The sequence below is a fragment of the Gallinula chloropus genome, assembly GCF_964237585.1.
Source record: "Gallinula chloropus genome assembly, chromosome: Z".
NCBI lineage: Eukaryota > Metazoa > Chordata > Aves > Gruiformes > Rallidae > Gallinula > Gallinula chloropus.
In genome coordinates, this window is record NC_140089.1 from 77,185,581 (window position 1) to 77,204,567 (window position 18,987).

The window sequence follows — 18,987 nt, forward strand, 5'->3', positions numbered from 1 at the left end:
TGAAGCTGCAAGTCCTGTTCTTGGGTTTCTCCTTGGCTGTCAGGCTTTCTCTGTGTCCTGGTAGCAGCAGAGGGGATGAGGAAGCTGAAAAAGTAGATCCTGCACAGATCCAGAGTGGAGCACAGTGCTCCTATCCCCGCTTTCCTGGATCCCCAAGAGAAGAGAAGGGAGCCGAGCCTGAACAAGCAGGAGCCTTGTACCCCCTTGTCCTGGCTGTTCCCATCAGGGCAGGTGTGAAAGAGGACATAGACTGCTTGATCCCCATGCCCTCCTTGAAGCCTGGCGAGCAGTGACTGCAGACGAGCTGGCATAGTTTACAATACCACACAGCAGAGAGAGCACTCCAGCTCCCTCCCCTTGCCATAAACACATGCACAGAGGTGGAGAGCTGCTGGTCCCCTGCTGCTTGTACCTCTAGGTTGGGGGAGGACACAACTGAGGCATCCCAGCCTTACTCCCACCCCATCCAGTCCCTCTCCTCCATGTGGTGCCCTGAACATCCTGCATCCTCCCCGGATAGAGTTCCAACACCTGCTCTAGTTTCTCTTCTCCAGAACAGGTACAAGTACTAAAAAGCATCTCCTAGAGACACCACAATCCCCAGTGCACCACCACAGCTTCCTCCTACTCCTCGTCTCCAGTGTGGGGGACATTTTCAAGACATCAACAAGCATCTGAGATTTGGCAACTTAAAAAGAGCATCTCTCACATAAGTCCTCCTTTACCCATACCTCCTCCCCATGTCCCTACCAGGTATTCATTATCCCAGGGCCACATCTTGCACAGACCCCAGAGTCAGAGTCCATCCCCCTTCCCTCCCCCCCCCCACCCCCCCGCCCCCCACCAAGAGCCCGCTGCCCATTTCAGCAGTGCTGCTCTGTGGAGCTAGCAGGCAGCAGGTCGTAGCGGCTGCTGTACATCACTACCCCAGGGGGGTAGTAGGCCACCTCAGGCTGGATGGTTGCAGGAGGAGAAGAAGCAGTGACAGGGTGGACCGGCATCAAGGCGTGCAGGGCCTGCTCCTCCTGCTCAGGCTTGGTGGTGTCAGTGAAAGGACGCATGGTGGTGAGGGAAGGTGAGGTGATCCTCCAGAGGAGGTTCTTCAGTGCCTTGCGGAACTCCCTGCGCATGAGGCAGTAGAAGACGGGATTGAGGCAGCTGTTGGAGTGTGCCAGGCACACGCTGATGGGGAAGAGGTACACTTGGGAGAGGAAGTACTCCGTACTGAAGTGCACCACGTTGAGTTTGATGAGGATGCCCCATGTTGTGAGTGCTTGGTTAGGCAGCCAGCACAAGAAGAAAGACAGCACCACTATAGACACTGACTTAGTCACTTTGGAGCGGCGCTTGATGCTGGTGCCACTGCAGGTGCTGCCAACATGCTTGTCACTGATGAAGCGTACCAGGAGCAAGTAACAGAGACTGATGATGGCCAGTGGCACCACAAAGCCCAGCAGAACCTTCTGGATGTGGTACAGACCCAGCCAGAATTGGGCATTGCTGCCTCGGCCCTCAGGGAACTTGACTAGGCAGAGCACATCATCAAAGACGGTGGCAGTGGTGGAAAAAATAGCATGAGGCAGGGAAGCCAGGATAGCTGACAGCCAGATGAGTGCACAAAGCCACTTGGCAGAGCAGCAGCCACTCAGTGGGTCACCTCGCCGCTGATTCTTCAAGGCTGAAGCCACAGAGCGGTATCGAGCCACACTCATGGCAGTGAGAAAGAAGACACTGGCATACATATTCATGGCTGTCACATAGGAGACAATCTTACACATTGCCTTGCCAAAGAGCCAGTTGAAGTCCAGCGCGTTCTCCACTGCCCAGAATGGCAGAGTCAGCACAAACTGAAAGTCAGTCACTGCCAGGCTGGTCACGAAGAGATTGATCGAGGATTTTCTCCACCCTTGTTTGCTTTTCATTAGGTAGAGGACCAGCAGGTTGCCCACCAGCCCCATGGCACACACAACAGAATACACCAAGGAGATGATAATCCGCACGACATCGGAGCTGTCCCCCTGCATCCCATCAGCTCGCTCAAGGTTGATGTTCTTGAAGAGCTGCAAGAAGGACACGTTGCTCCTGTTGCCCATCTGGGCACCCTCCAGGAAAGCCAGCGGCGCGTCCCAGGACTCCCAGTCCACTCCTTCCTTCATGCCGGCGGCTGGCGAGCAGGCACCGCGCTCGCAGGGCTCACCCATCCCATGCTACGGGCGACAGGTCCGCGGGAGCTCTCCCCAGACCCCCGAGCCAGCAGCAGCGGGCAGGCTCTCGGGCGAGAGTGGTACCGGAGCGGCCGCTGCGTCTCTCCTGCTCGGCAGGTCCGCACAGCTGGCGCCGATCCTGCGCCGCGCCGCGGTTATATCCGCGCCGGCGGAGCCGGGGCATGCGCGGCTCGGCGCCGGAGCTCTCCCGGGTGCTGAGCGCGGGCGGCCGCGCCCCCCCAGCCCCCCGCCGGTTCTCCCCGCCCCGCGGTACTCACTCACGCCGGGTTCCTCCCTGCCCCGACGGCCCGGCGGGGAGCTGTGCGAGTGACACAGCCGTGCGGCGGGTTTCCACGGTCTGCGCTTGGCGACAGCCCGACCCCAGGCGATGCCCCCTCACAAAAAGTCGGCCCAGAGGGTCGGCTCCAGACGAAAACCCTCCGGCGCTTGGGAAGTGCTGAGGGCGAGCCCGAAACAACCTGCGCTTCCCCGGCTGGGAAACCCCGGCACCAAGCCCGGACGTGCCGTGCTTCTCCGTCCCTAAAGTGACCACGTTCAGGACAGGCACCGACAAGCACCTTCCCTGCTTCCGGGGCATCGGAAGGCGGTGTCTGTCCCTAATTTTAGGACGATGAAGCTGTAAAGTCCGACTGCCGGTAGCACGCAACGCTCGGGCGAACGCGAAAGCTGGCAAGACCCACAGCGGGCAGAAGTCGCTTCCCCGGGAGGCAGAGGGGCGGCCGCGGGCTCCCGACAGCCGCCCGCCCGCAGGGGGCCTCGGAGCGCCGGGAAGCGGCGGCGGCCGGCACCGGCCCGGGGAGCTCGGCAGCCGCGGCCGGTCCCGTCACAGCCCCGTGCCCTGCCTGAAACTCGCTTTGCCATCACCCAGTCCGCAGCAGAAACAGAAACCAACCGGTGGCAATGGCAGCCTTTCCTATTTTCCTTCTCCCGCGCTGCTTTTTAAATAAACCAAAGTGCATGCACATTCTGAACGCGAAAGGGATTCTAAATATACCTAAATAAAGCTCTGTGCATCACCCATCCGCGGGAGATTAAGGAAAGAATGAACTAGTAACTTATCCCCTCACAGTCTTTAAACTGAATTATCTCACTGAAATTCCCGCAAAGACATTGCCATGTTCTGACAGTAGTCCACTCTGGTCTGTACCTACAGTGACCCTGTGAAAGCGTCAGCCAGATCATGGAGGTGCTAAAGGGGAACAAAGGTAATTAGGAAGGTTTATAAATCATTCACATTACATATAACGAGGACACAACTTACTGGAAGTAGTAACACAATGCTCTGTGAAAGCTTAGCCTCCAGATCACTTGATATACTTAAATACATTGGTTCCAGAACAAAACAAACATCAAAAATAATAAACAATGGGCCTTCAAAAGGCAGGCTGCAGAAGGCCTTGAAAAACAGAGTTCTGACATTTCTTCCCCATTTTCTCCAAATCCTGGATTTATTTTTTTTTTTAGGCTTCTATGCCTCTTAATCACTGACTGTGGTGGCATTCAGGTGGCAAGTTCAGTATCAGGGCATTACGCTGCATCCTTAGCCTGATGAATGGTTACAGGTCCTCACATTCTCACACCCAAATTAATCCAACAACTACATTGGTGGTGCACAGCCCAGTGTAAAACAGTACAGACAGGAGGAAAAGCTAAGGATACTCCAACAACAGCACTGCAATAACTGTATAAACAAGCAAAGTGAAAATGCTGAATTTTAATCAGAGCCACAGGTTCTGCAAACAGTACACGGGGTGTCTCTGAGCCCTCAGCAGCACTAGCTGCTTTAGCACGAGCTTCAGCACATATCCATAATGAAGTTTAGTAGAATACTTGAAATAAGCAAGTTCTTGTTCAACTTTTGCCCTCTGTTTAGTTCTTCTACTATTAGCTCACAAGGAAAAAAAACATCTTGAATTGAGCCAGGCACAGACTATGACACGTTCTCTTGGTAAATCATTAGTGGGATGGACAGTGCAGAAGTGGATTTTTTTCCAGTTTGAGTTTTGCCCCATTCTGATCACACTGTTACCTCCTGTGAAATATTTCACTGGAAATATTGCAGAGACTGTCTCTTGCATGAAATAATATCTTCTATTTATTTCCTTGCTTGGCACATCTTGCTGATTTACTGCGGAAGCTGAACAGTAATAACGATTCAGAAGGCAGAAAGGGAGGGGAATCACGTCTGAAGATATAACCCTTTTTTTTTTTTGTTAGCCACCCAGAGAAAGCAACAGAGTGTGAACCTCATGGGAACACTGGTAGTGGGTTTTCAACTCAGGGCCACAAATGTGAGACACATTTGCATGTTTTTTGCTCATATTCTGACCATCAGGCAAAATTCTTCAGTCTTGGGTGGTTCGCCTTTTTCTTTCTCCATTCTTCACCTCTGGGAAGTTTTGGAGGCAGGCAAGGGAACTTTCTACACCTAGATGAAAAATAAAAGAAATATTCGCTGAATAATTTATTCATCACACCGTCAGAATTTTTCCATAGCTGGAAAAATGTTAAAAAAGTAATCAGCTGTTTGGAAAAATATTGCAAAATTAATCAAACGCATTACCTAAGGATTAGTACTCAGGAAACTATTGTCTTCCATTTGTTTCTTATTTATCCTACCAAATGCTGCCAAAGGTTTGATGCTAGTAAGTGACTTTCTGGAGTCTTCTCTTAATCAAAGTACCAGCGTAATTGGTGTTACTGACGCAAATATTTTTGGAAACCCTAATAAGCTTGATGAGCATTGGTTTTTGGGACAAATTCTGGTGATAATGGGAAAATAATGGCTGATTTGTTTAGTTTGGAAATCTGAAAGAGATTCTGTAGAGGTTTGGCTTTTCTGAGTTTATATAGTGCTATGCTAAAATAACCCAAGGGCTGTAAAGGTTGATATCTTGCTTTCAGGTAGCATCAATCTGTACAGTAAACCTAGAAAGCTTGTACCAATTTGGACGACCTACAGAAACTGCCCATTGATTTCAACTATATTGTCTCAGAGACAACGGTGTCCCTGCAAGCACTTCTCAAGCTAAACATGACAGATAAACATTTGCTGAAAATTAAAATTTTCCTACACTTTAACCAGAAGGATCCCTATCATTTTTTCACTTCCTTTACTGAACTCATACACAAATGAAGGATGGATTGTGATTAAAATAGCGACTGAACCAGCTGTACACTGCTCTGAAATGTTTTGGCAAGGGAAATTGGATTCTCTTTTCAACAGGAAAGTAATTTTCGTAGCTTAACATGATTTTTGAAATACTGAATGTATCATTATTTTAAATACAGAAACATGTGATTGTCACAACAACAAAATTTTTTTTATCTTTTTCTATTCAAAATACTGAAACAACAAGTAGTAATAGTAAAGCTCGTGAACAGATTTAATTTAAAAGGCATTATTAATATGTTACTTAAATGGGCTTTATATTATTCTTAAATGTTGCATTCTTGCCATAGAATCCTGTTTTATGAATAATTATTTTTATGATATTTTGTTCTTGTTAAAAAAAAATTGGAGAACAAAAGGTAAATAGGAGAAAAGGGCCATTTCATATATTTTAATTTTCTTTGTTATAATTTCTGGACCCATATGATCTCCCCGTGACTTTTTATCATCTCAAGGCCACAATCTCATGATTCTGACTAAACTCAGACAGTAACTGTTCAGAGTTACATTTCAAACTGGATTTTACAACTCTACTTTCTCCATCCTGAGAGTGAACATTTGGTGTCACTTCATGTGTATCCTCCATGGGAAAATTTTTGTGGGAATTCTTTTCTTAAAAGCATAGAAGGAAATGTATAAAAGTTGTTTTGATTACAAAATCTCAGTTAGATATCACAGTCATCACACCCAGAAGAAAACATCATTGATACACTTAATGGAGCTCAGACATATTCTCCAGAAAGTATTATTTGAATACAGACATAAATTTTCATTTAAAAAAAATTACTTTATGTTCATGTCCTCTTCTCATTTGCTTTCTACGTACATCAGTGAGAACATGTTTTCCTGGCACTAATTTTCATTAAAAGCTAATTTCAAAGTGACCTTTTGCTCCAGAAACATGCTTTAAAGCTGATATTAGTAGGACCAAATGAAGTTCTAAATTCATATAAGCCAGGCACAAAGTTTTGTGAATTAGCTCACCAATTATAAATAGCTGTGCAAGTCAGGAATGTGACTATCCCAAAAAACTTAATGTAGTAGACTCACTGACCTCTTTAGAGTTTGCTTCATTCTGTTACTTGAATCTGCTCATATACCATAAGTAGCACATCAGCAAATATTTATCTGCAGGAGTTATGAAATTCCAAAAGTCTTTAAAGACTATAATTGAAATGGAAGCTGAGACACCCAACAGTCTCTCTGATTCAATTACCAGCAGTGAGCTATGTTAAGAGACTGCATCTGTAAATGAGAAAGAGGGAATATGACTTTTTAAAAAGTACTCACAAACTTCCTTCTGATTCTGTCTCAGAAAGAAAACCACAGTGGATACACAACAGTTATCCAGCAAACTCCACAGAGTCTTTGGGATTCATAGGCTCTTTCAGTTTATATCTCTGCTAATACTCAATACTATCAACACAGCCCACCACATCACATGTGATTCATCTTGACACCTCTAGTCCAAGCCAATTGTTAAGCTGCCTATATAGTTAATAGATAGTCAGGTCCAGACAGTGTTTCACCTTGTACATGACAGAAAGAGATGTGTTATCCTCCAGAGGTAGCTTCTCTCCTTACTGACTGGAGGAGCAGACAGGCAAATATGCATTGGATGCCTTTTAGATCTTTAAACTTTGGGCAGGAGAATCTCATTTACTGTGAAGCAAAATTTCCTGACTGTCTTCAGCTGGGCTTCACTTTACGGCAACTCCTCTGTGTAAAATCATACAGTTTATGTTGCAGTTCCTCTCTGTAACTTCTGCTTTTCTGCCTCTCTATACACACCTACACATGCATAAAAATTCTCACAGACACATTTCATTTACTTTTGGCCTGGAGGTCCACTTAAATTTAAAAGAACATAGGTATTGATTGTGCCTGAACTAGCAATCCAGACTTGACTGTCTCTTGATCACGTACCTTGTGTTTTCCTGACTTCCTGTCAATAACTGCACAGGCTTTTTTGTGCTGAGCTGCAGTTACTGAACTGCAATACCTTTGCTGTCACAAGAACACAACCGATGTCTTATTATGTTAATTTTCTAATTAGTGTTGTGCTACCCATAAAAGCCAAACAACAGACCAGCCCTGACATTCACAAGAGCCTCCAAAACCTCAGGTTATCTCTTTCAGAACAGGAAGTCACTAGTTAATTCCTTATCATTAAATGTTTACTTTTTTCTCTGTGAGTAATCAAATAGTTTAATACATAGGCATCTTATTTTAATAGTCCGCAAATGCTCTGCTAAATCAGACCAGTACTAGGGTAGACACAGTGCCATAAATTCCGTTCACTGAAATATGTCCTCACAGCAGGAAATTGCTTTCTGCTTGTGCCGCTGCTCCGCATTGTAACCGTGTGTGACTGTGGCAGCTACAGCCGCAGCATCCCTTAGGCAGGAACCCTACTGTCCCCCGGGGTATTTTCTGACACTACACCCAGTGAATCATTTCTTCTGTCCATGTGCACACTGGCGCAACGCCCAGGGAGTTATGGATGTTTCAGATCAGATTCCCACAATTCTCCTTCACTATTCCATATGACTTTTGCTTCTACAGTTTTTGGTCATTTAAAAAAAATCACCAACTCAAACCAAAACAAACCCCATTCCCACAAACCCTCTTGAGCTCCTACAACTTCTATTTCTCCATTATTTCCAGATTTTTTTCTTTCTCTCATGAGATGCTGTCTGGAGAAGAGATAACAGGAAAGGAAACAGGCAGTAGTAACAGGTTGAGAGTTTGGAATGAGAAACTGTAGTCTCAGGAAAGGGCAGAGGAAGAACATCTTATGCTTGGAGAGAATTACAGGCAACAGAAATTAGGTGTTCCTGTTGAGGAACAAATCAAACGGGATCCTGCATGAAACACTAGTTGCCTCCACATCACACAGAGTGAACATCTACCCAATAACATGACTGGAAATTGAAGCAAATAGTTACAAGTCTCTCACTGAAGGGCTTTTTTTCTGATTGCCTCGGAGAAGTCTGTCAAACCAGTACTTTGTAAACATATGCCCATCCCTTGAACTTTTACCCCTTGTTTCCAATGCTCCTGCTCATTTTACAGCCCTTTTCCTATTTATTCCATTTACTGTAGATACTTCCTTATTCTCCAATAATTCTCCAATTTAATTGTTTTAAAATATTCATGGAAATTCATGTAGCTCATTTGATGCAACAATTGTCAAGTGTTTTTAAAATGTTAAGTACCATAGACATGTCAACTCAGGTCACACTTAGCTTTAAATTAATTTTCAGGGAAATACTGATAAAAAGCTAAGCTGGCTACAATATCTAACATCACAAAACAGCCTAATGCCCATTGTGTAACTAGACTGTTAAAAGAATCCGAAAGGCAAGCACACCAGGAGACTTACTGATGTAACAGGCGAGGTAACATTACTCATATGCAGAACATATAGATAGCTTTATTAAAATAAATACTTTGCAATGAACAGATCTCTTGGCCAGATTCATTGGATATCAAATATTACATAAATTCATCCTCTTTTGCACAGTCTGTGTCATTCCATTAGCTAGAAGAAATCATATTATGACTCATCAACAAATATCACTCTTTCATAAACATGTTCATCTTGTCTCAAGTCTGGAGGAAGACACATTTCTATCTGATTTAGGAATGCTCTAACTCTTCCTTGAATTTTCATTCATTCATTCTCTGGAGTTCGGGTTTCAGAGCTCTCTCACTCAAGGCTGCTGAATTCACCTTTGCGAAAGTTTGAGCAGAGGCAGCAGCGTGTAACTAAACACAGATTACGAGGAAACCATCCAAGAAACACATGATAGAGTCAGTTTGAATCAGAGGGCTATCAGGGCAGACAAGGCACTCGGCCCAGGTCTCAAGGACAGGGTGGTACAGGAGCTGTGCCAGGCAGAAACCTTGGCGGAGGCTGCGTGAGGGGATCCTGGGCAGAGAGCACAGGGCACACGCTTAAAAACACAGGTGCCAGGTCTATTACAAACCCTCCCGTCAACGGCAGGGCACTCAGACAGAGCTAACCCCAACGTTGCAGCACAGAGAACAGCCTCAGCCCGCGGAAGAGATAAGCTGGAGGCCAGGCGCTGGGCAGAGGCCCCGGCCGGTCCCTGAGAGACCTCCCGCCCGCCCTTCGAGCACCTCAGGCGGGGGGTGCCCCCTCGTCCCTTCGCTGCTGCGGCGGGAAGCGCTGGAAAACGCGCTAAATGCCCTCGTGCTTGGAGCACTTTTGCCACAAGCCGGGGCGGGGAGGGGGGGAGAACCACCGCTGCCTGGGCGTGTGTGGGGCTGCGAGGCCGCGGCGGGCTCCTTCCACGGCCGTTCAGCGGAGACTCGCGGTGTGGGGCCGGGTCGGGGAGGCGAAGCTGCCTTCTGCGGGACTGCCCTCCCCGAGGGCTGCTTGGGCTAACGCCCCACCTTTGCCGCTGTGGAGGGCGGAGTGGGGGGGCGGCAGCCCCCGCCCGCGGCCTCTCCTCCCCTCCCCGCCGGCCCGGTCCGGTTCGCTCCGGCGCCTTAACCCCAGCGGCTCCGAGGCGGGGGCTCCCGGGAGCAGCTCCCCTCCCCACAGCCCTCCTTCCTCCGCCGGCAGAAACCAGACACCGGGACGGCCCCGCGCAGCTCTTCTGGGGAGCGGCGCCTGTGTCCGAGCGGCGCCGGGAGGCCGCTCCGCCGCTGCCCCGCCGCCCGGCCATGCCGCGGCCCGGCTAGGTGTCGGCGGTCGCGGCGCCCCGCTCGGAGCTCCCCGCCCGCACCATGCCATGTGTCCCGCGGAGCCGGGCGGTACACCTCTCCTTCTGCCTCCTTGTACTTCACGCCCAAGCACCCAGCCTGGGCAGGGCCCCGCCGGCCGGCGGCTCGCTCTTCCCCGACGGAACGCAAGGTCAGTGTCGGCAGGCGGGTTAGGGTGCGGAGAGTGCCCTGGGCGCGGCGTGAGGCAGAGCGGCTTCCCGCTGCCTCCCAGCCTCGCCGCGGCCGTCCGGCCGGTCCAGTCGCAGCGCCTTGGGGGTGGCCGGGCCGGCGAGGCGGCGAACCTCGCTGTTTCGGCCCCCCGCCTTGGCGTTAGCGCCCGGAGCCCTGCGGGGTACGAGCCCAGCGCTGCTGGGACGGGGTGCCACGGGCTTGGCTTGAAAGTTCCTCAGGGAGAGCACACGCGGCTGCTCTCTGGGAGTCGTTGAAGTGAACAGTGTGTGGATGAGAGTGTTGCCAAATCCTGCTCCCCCCTAATCCTCCTCGTTAACAGGCAAGTCTCTAAATACCAGGGTCGTTCTGTACCACGAAATTAAAAAAGTTTGCCGCCCTGATTATTTATTTATTTATTTATTTATTAACCAAGCGATAGCTTCTGTGCTGTCACAGCCTGGAATACGTAAGGGTTGTGTTATCAGGATGTAAAACCTACTGTGAGATGCTCATATTCGGTGAGGACAGCAAATTATGAGTGCGGCTTCACCTGCAAGAGGAATCCATTGGGGCTGCTCTCTCTGGGCGGTTATCCCACCGGTTGATGCCGGCCGCACGCCTTGCTGGGAGGTGTAACTCAAGGATTTCATCATTTGCCTCTTACAAGGGAAATCAGAGAAGCAGCTCCCACAGGACAAAAATTAAACTTGGCTGGAAGACTGGTGGTAGAAGACCCAAAAGTGTAGGAAGAGATTTTGGTTTCTGGAAAACCTTCCTGATGCAGCCTGCAGCTGTGGTGCTGTCAGTGGGAGAGGTTGAACTCAGAGAAGGAAACCTCCTATGCCTCTCAGAGATCATGGAAAGGAAGAGTGGTTCATTAAGATGCCTGAGAAGTTATCCTGAAGTTAGTTGTTGCGGGATTAATTTAAAAGGAATGCAAACAATTACTGCATTTCTGCCACTACATGGGACAGAACGGAGATGACTATGCTAGGATGTAGTAACTGTTTAATTGACGGGCATTTGGAAATAAATGTAGAATTAACTTTCTAGGCATGAAAACCTGAGCTTTACCAACAGTTTACAAACAGCTTTGTGCAAAGAAACGGTCCAAAATTCGGCTTTTTGTAAAGAAAGATTGAATGAAGCTCTGAGACTAAAACTCCTGTCTAAACAAAGTGGCTGCTAAGCGTTGTGCTCCCTCCACATCTATGACAAGAGTGGCAGATGGGACACTTAGGGATGCCCTTGCTGAATGCTGGAGACCTGGCCTCTGCAATGGGGCTTTGTAGCCCGGGGTGTTTCATAGGTGCAATATTTGGCCAGGCAAGATGTTTCCTATAGAGATGAACAATGCTATTTCCTATCCCAAGGAATCATTTGGAAAGAGGCCAGATGGTCTGAGGGGCAGATGTAGATGAACTACAAGGGTGGGAATGAAATAATAGCAAATGATGATGTGCCGTATTTTAAAGGAATTTTGTCAGAAAACATGTTGTCTGTCTAAAAGAAATTGTGCATTTCCTGTTGTGTGACAGTGTTTGTTTTTATCCTACTTTTTTCTCTTTGTGTATAGTCTTTCTTAGTGAAGGCAGTTCTCTGCCATGTGGTGAGTTTGAATCCACAGAAAAGCACAACGAGACAGCAGGGGGTTTGAATATTATCAGATGGTTTTAATGATGCTGAATTAGGAGGGTCTGCAGGGAAGGTTTCTTCAACAAGTTAAGCAATTCTTAGACTCTTCAAAGAAGTGTGAAGGGCTTGAACCTTGCCTGTCCCATGTGCCCAGAAGGGCCTGTGTAAACACTGTAATTGCAAGGCAGAGGGTGACTTGAATGTACCCTGCTCAGTGTGATGCTTTTGTATTGTTTATGTCGCAGTTGAAAGCTGGTGTGCGTGGGCTGCAGTTGTGGAAAGACACAGCATTCTCTGGAACTACACAAGCCACCCAAAGAAGACTTCCCTTTCCTGGCCTGTAAATCCAGAGCAGTGCCACTCAACAGACAGGGTCTCCCTGGAGTGGAGAATACTCTAGGTGGCCAAGGAGGACACTATGGCATGCCAGCCCCAAGCCTTATCATAGAATCATAGAATGCGTTAGGTTGGAAGGGACCTTTAAAGGTCATCTAGTCCAACCCCCCTGCAGTGAGGAGTGACATCTGCACTAGATCAGGTTGCTCAGAGCCCCACCAAGTCTAGCCCTTGAATATCTCCAGGGATGGGACCTCCACCACCTTTCTGGGCAACTTATTCCAGTGATCCACCACCCTCACATTGAGGACTTTTCTCCAAATATCCAACCTAAATCTCCCCTTTTCTAGTTTTAAACTGTTACCCCTTATCCTATTGCTACATGCTTTTGTGAACACTTCTTCCCCAGCTTTCTTACAGTCACCTTTCAGGTATTGAAGGCTGCCATGAGGTCCCCCTGGAGCCTTCTCTTCTCCAGGCTGAACAAGCCCAACTCTCTCAGCCTGTCTTCACAGGAGAGGTGCTGCAGCCCTTTGGTCATTTTTGTGGCCCTTCTCTGGATGTGCTCCAACACATCCATGTCTTTCTTGTCCAAAGCTGGACACAGTACTCCAGTTAAGGTCTCATGAGAGCAGAGCAGAGGGGCAGAATCACCTCTCAGTCTGCTGGCCACTCTTCTTTTGATGGGGTTGGCCTTCTGGGCTGCAGATGTACATTGGTGGCTCATGTCCAGCTTCTCATTGCCGCGTACCCCCACGTCCTTTTCCTCAGGGCTGCTTTCAAGCACATTATCTCCTAACCTGTATGGATAGTGGGGGTTGTCTCGACACGGGTACGGGACCCTGCACTTGGCTTTGTTGAACCTCATGAGGTTCACCTGGGCCCACTTCTCCAGCCTGTCCAGGTCCCTCTGGATGGCATCCCATCCCTCTGGCACATTAACCTTACCACTCAGCTTGGTGTCATCAGGAAACTTGCTGTGGGTGCACTCAGTCCCACTGTCAAGATCATTAATAAAGATACTAAAGAGCACCAGTCCCAGCACAGACATAGATTCCCTTAATTTAATGTTTACTGGCACTTAGTTTGATGAGAATCTGTGTTTTTTAATAGAAATCAATTTTACTCTAGGCAAATTGGGCAGTCAGTGTTGAAAAACACAACCCTTATTCTTCTTCAGCGTGGGTTACGTGTATTAAGTTACTCTGTTGCCTCTGCCTTCTAGTTGAGCATTATCGTTATCACCAAAATTGTACCTCCTATCTTTGTTTCAGACTCTTCTCCAGATAGAAGGGTCAAGTGGTTCTTTAGGCTTAATGTAGATCTTAGTAAATCGTTACGTTATTAGTAAGATTGTCTTTGATAACCTCTACCCAACAGTCTAGGTGAAACTGATAATGATTGCTGGCAGAAGTATCTTGTTTAACTTTGTTGCATTATAATCTTACTCCCGCTGTTTTTCCAGGAACATTTTAATAACTCATTTCTGCATTTATATTACAGTATATTATTGTCTAGCATTCAGAAGTGAGTATTTAAGTGGGTGGAAGAAGTTAGACTTCTCTGCTTTGTTAATCTTGCTGCTGCCAGATGCTAAAGCAGTATTTTCCCTTTTAGTGAAGTTGTTGTCTAATTTGCCTTAACCTCTACATACTGATTAGTGTAGTGATGAAACAAAAAAACCTTCCTTGAGTAGTTTGAAGTCTAGAACTGCAAGTCTTTGGTCTTACTTGGAGATTAACAGGTAAGCCACAACAAATTAAGCTCAAGACATCGAACAGAGACAGATTGCACAGTGACAGCAGATGAGTAAATTTTCCTTCAGGCATTTAATTTGATCATTTAATGAGTTGTGCTGAAAACCAGAAAAATGGGCGCCTGGTCTTACAGCATTCTCTGTTAGCCTGTCATTGCTAGCACAAGATGGGATGTGTGACTTCCCAGAAGACTTATAAATCAACTTCTGCAGATAAGCCGTATTTTTGGGTGTTTCTTCTCTCTTCCCCTTGCCAATTTTTTTCTTCCCTCTGGAGCATGAGGAAGGGAGCATCTTGGTGTAGCTTCAGCTGCCAAATTGTCAGGCAATTGGTACCTTTTGTGCTATTTGCAGGCTGTGTAAAATGCAGGCATGAGAGTGTGGACTGAGTTTTCAGTCTCTCAGTCCCCTCTGCTTAGTTGGACAAGGGCAGGAGGTGTCTCTCAGAACTTGTGGTAGGTGTTAGTCTCTATGTTGTCAAGACCAACAAAAAAGTGACAATTACACAGTTTTTGTATAGGGGAAGCAAAAGTCCTGTGAGCTTAAGATCAGAATAAATGAGCAACACAAATGTGTAAAAAGGGGATAATGAGAACAGTATGCTGGAAATTATAGGAAGAGTTCTGTCAGACCACAGATATTCTGGAGTGGTTTCAAATCAGAAAGAAGTTTAAATTTCTTTTAAAATTAAGTTTGATAATCCAGAAAAGAACATCAGTTTTGGTTCTACATAGTAGTGGGGAAATTGACTCTGGAATCCTGGGTATCCCCTCCTTTAAATCTGCATTCCTGTGTGTCAGTAAGATGGATTCCAAGATGGATCTGTACACTTATAGTGTGTCCATTTTGAAAATGCTGATCTTAATTTCCTCTTCTATTAATCAGTTATTTTCTTTGGGTCCCATGCTACAAGCAGTCTTTTGGTTATATTTGCTATCGAGTACTTATCAACTGCACACCCTGAATTGGGCTGGCAGAAGACAGGCAATGCTTGTTACCTCACTGACTTCAACACTGGGAGTAGACAAACTACAGTACAATTTGGACACCATAGTTGAAGGTGTACTCATAGACTGCTGCCTGACTTCATGAGGAGGAACTTCTTTACTGTGATGGTGACAGAGCACTGGGACAGGCTGCTCAGAGAGGCTGTGGAATGTCCTCTGGAGATATTCAAAACCTGCCTGGATGCTGTCCTGTACCACCTGCTCCAGATGATCCTGCTTTAACAGGGGGTGGGACCAGATGATCTCCAGAAGTCCCTTCCAACTCCTGCCATTCTGTGACTGTGACCTGCCACTGTGGTGATCTAAAAGCCCACTGCTGTGTCTTGTCCTGCAAAGGCACAAAAATCCCTGTAGGCTGCTGGGAGGGCTTGTGTACAAAGAAATTGGTTGTGTATGAAGTAAAGATGCTACTGAGGCAAGGCCAAATTTCTCATGCAGTTTGTATATGTGCTGGGCAGTGGGGGGGTTGTGTGGTTGGGGTTTTTTTTTGTTTGTTCTCTTTTTTTTAATTGAGTGATTTAGTGCACCCATCTCAAAGGTCCATGGCCTGAAGAAGCACAAGCAGCCACATCTCGTACTGCAGCTAATGAAGACAAAGGAGATATGTTCCCTCCTGGAGGGGATGCATCTGGACAGCTATCTGTCTGGGCATGATTTATCTGTTGTGGCTTTGAAGGTGAGGTAGTGGAGAGAGAAGTGTCTCTTAGAAGGAGAGACAGTCTTGTGAGGAGCAAATTGCTCTGGAAGTACCTGGAGCAGGCTACTTGCTTTGTTAATCAGCTTAAATATTAAGGTATAACAGCCTAATGTATAAGTGACTGGAACTTTGGGAATGAGTGTGACTTTCCTCTCTCCCTGGGGAGAGACGAATTGGAATGACATAAATCATCAAAATTTCTTTCTGATGAAATATGTTCAGACTGTGATTTTTTGGACTGAAGTCAAGTATGCCAGTGGAAGATGTGGCCCTCAGGGTACGAGTTCTTAGGGGCTGTGTTTTAACTGGATTTATGTTATTTGCTTGGGGCTTTTGAGTTCTACAGTAATTTAAAAAAATATAAATTTAGGAACAGGTGCTGTTTGTTTTGTATCACAGCAGGAGATAAGAATGCCAGTAACGCTTTTATCCTGGCAACTGATAAGGTGTCCGATCTGTTCCTGGTTGGAATGCCTTGTACAAAAGTGTAGGGTTACTTCATTCCCCTTCAGACCCTTCTTTGAAATTCCCTCCTCTGCCTCCTCTGTAGCTGATGCTATAGAGGTGCTATTGCTGCAGTCTGTCATGCCAATCAGTAATGTTGTCTTCACCCAAGCAGACATACAAGGCTCTGTCTCTGACTTCAGGTGGTCAGCTTTCTGAATGTGTGGAGATGATCTTAGTCAGAGCCTCCTGAGCTGGGGACCTAGGACAAGAGAGGGTTCCCAGCTTCTGTGGGATTGGGAAGACGTGCCTGTGTGACAGTCAGTACTTGAATGAAAGGTGACAAAATACTTGAAAAGAAGAATGTTAAACTTTTAAATTGAGTGTTACAATGGGAGAGTAGAGGGCTGAAATAAGGATTGTATTGCACTGTCTGTGCACTGCCAGACTTTGCTTCAGTAGCATGGTGTGGTGAGTTGTTGTTAGGAGTTTCTCTTTAAAACATGTGAGGTCTGAACAGGCTAGCATTCACCCTAGTTTTGCTTCTTTCTTTTTTTTTTTCTTTTTTTCCCCTTTCTCTCAGAGCAATTTATCAAGACCTTGCCAGAGTACCATGTGGTTGATCCAGCAAGAGTAGATGCAAGTGGGCATTTTCTTTCTTTTAATTTACACCATCACGTCTCAGATCCAAGGAAGAAGAGAGATCTCAGCAAAAAGAAGGATGTGGTGTACTACAAAATTAACCATGAGGAGAAGGATCTGTTTTTTAACTTGACTGTCCACATGGGATTTCTTTCCCATAACTACATAGTAGAAAGAAGACGTGGCAACCACACTAGCGCGAAGATTGCAACTCACTCAGGAGTTCCTTGCCACTTCATTGGCACGGTGTTGCAGCCAGGTTCCGGGAGTGGGACAGCAGCAATCAGCACTTGCAATGGTCTGGTAAGTGATGTGATTTCTACTGTGGTTCTGGGCTAGTTTTGGTGTCATTAGAACTAAGCCAGAGCTTTGATATATGAATACGTCTGGTGAAAAACTGGATGAGTCAGTCTAATACCTCAGTGATATAATGCTCTGAAAGAATCAGTTTAGTACTATAGATGTCATTTGGATTTTTGGAAGTGAGAATCTGAAGGTCAGATGTTGATGCTGAGGCCCTTGGGGTTTACTTTTCACTGGTGGGGTTTTGTGGGAGGGTTTTGTTTTGGTTTTTTGGGGGGTGTTTTTTGTTTATTTGTTTTGTTTTGGGGTTGGCTTTTTTTCTGGTGGTCTGATCTGACCATCTCTGAATGTATGAATTGTACTGAATGTATGAATTGTACTGAACATACCATTCATATGGCTTGAAGCCACCCAAATACCTGGTTACTGCTCTGAGCCCATTAGCAGTTGGAGTGCCTTGTGTCTGGATACGAGCTTCTATTTTAGTTTCCTCTGAAATGAATCACAGAATCATAAAATGGTTAGGATTGGAAGGCCCCTCAAAGACCATCTAGTCCCACCCCCTGCCATGGGCAGGGACACCCTCCTCCAGACCAGGCTGCCCAAAGCCCCATTCAGCCTGGCCTTGAACATTGCCCAGGATGGTACAATCACAGCTGCTCTAGGCAGCCTGTGCCAGGGCCTCACCACCCTCACAGGGAAGAATTTCTTCCAAATACACACCTTCATTTAGTTTAAACCCAGTCCCACTTGTCCTATCACGACCTCCCCTTGTAACCAGTCCTTCTCCAGCTTTCCTGTAGGCCCCTTTAAGTTACTGGAAGGCCCCCATGGAGTCTTCTCTTTTTCAGTCTGAACAATCCCAACTCTCTAAGCTTGTCCTTTTAAGGGGAGGTGCTCCAGCCCTCTGACCATCTTTGTGGCCTTGTTTGGACTTACTCCAACAGCTCCATGTCGGTCTTGTGTTGGGGACCCCAGAGCTGGGCACAGTACTGCAGGTCGGGTCTTACCAGCGGAGAGCAGAGGGGCGGGTTCCTTGCACTGCTGGTCATGCTGTTTTTGATGCAGCCCCTGACACAGTTGGCTTTCTGGGCTGCAGGTATGAATTGCTGACTCACGTTGAGCTCTACATCCACCAGTACCCCAAGTCTTTCTTCCTCAGGGCTGCTCTCATTCCACTCTCCAGCAACCTGTAGTTGTGCTTGGGATTGTGCCAACCCATGTATAGAGCCTTGCATTTGGATTTTAGCTCAACTGCAGTGAAACTGACCAGCAAATCAAACGAACTGGTGGTACGTGGGAAATGTGGGAGATTTGCTTCAGAAGTGCATTACACTTCAGAAATAAATGGTAGGATAAATGCAACCTGCACCAGAGCTTTAAATTCAAACATGAACCACTTCTAGGCATCCCTCATTCAAAAAAGCACTTCTGAGTCTCATTTCTCAACACCCTGTATTTCACACTGAGACAAGAATCTGGAAACCCTTTTTTGTTTGGTTTGGGTTCAGGTTTTTGTTGTTAACTGTTTTGGTTTTGGTTTTTAGCACTACCATAGTTCTAGAGGAAAAGGCTGAATTTGCCTTATCAGGGAGGGTAAGAATGTGAAGGGGGTGCTGTGCAGAGCTGTGTACAATGACACCTGTGATCTGTGAGAGGTGAAACACACGGAGTTCGTGGAGTGTACTGGCAGAAGCAATGGAGTGTGTGCAGCGTGCATGTGCTTTAGTGACTTCATCCTTGACAAGTGATAGTATTTGAGAGTGCACAGAGCAGTGCACTGATGCCTTTTGGCCAGTGCACCTCAGTCTGCAAGAGTCTCAAGGCTGGTGTTTTATTCTTGATCCTGAGCACAACACCCAGGC

General features: G+C 46.9%; 2 protein-coding genes across 2 annotated transcripts in view; one reads left to right on the top strand and one right to left on the bottom strand.

Annotated features, from left to right (window-relative positions):
- Positions 1-863: 863 nt before the first annotated feature.
- On the bottom strand, positions 864-2,201 carry RXFP3 (relaxin family peptide receptor 3; the record flags this gene model as incomplete). Its single annotated transcript, XM_084278330.1, has 1 exon — positions 864-2,201. The coding sequence occupies one exon, from the start codon at positions 2,199-2,201 to the stop codon at positions 864-866; it is 1,338 nt and encodes a 445-aa protein (XP_084134456.1).
- Positions 2,202-10,155: 7,954 nt separating this feature from the next.
- ADAMTS12 (ADAM metallopeptidase with thrombospondin type 1 motif 12) overlaps positions 10,156-18,987 on the top strand; it is a gene marked incomplete at both ends in the record, with an annotated part of 171,682 nt that continues 162,850 nt past the window's right edge. The window contains 2 exons of the mRNA XM_084278939.1: positions 10,156-10,282; positions 16,761-17,122. Of these exons, the coding sequence (XP_084135065.1) occupies positions 10,156-10,282; positions 16,761-17,122 (489 nt within the window). The remainder of the gene's footprint in view (positions 10,283-16,760; positions 17,123-18,987) is intronic.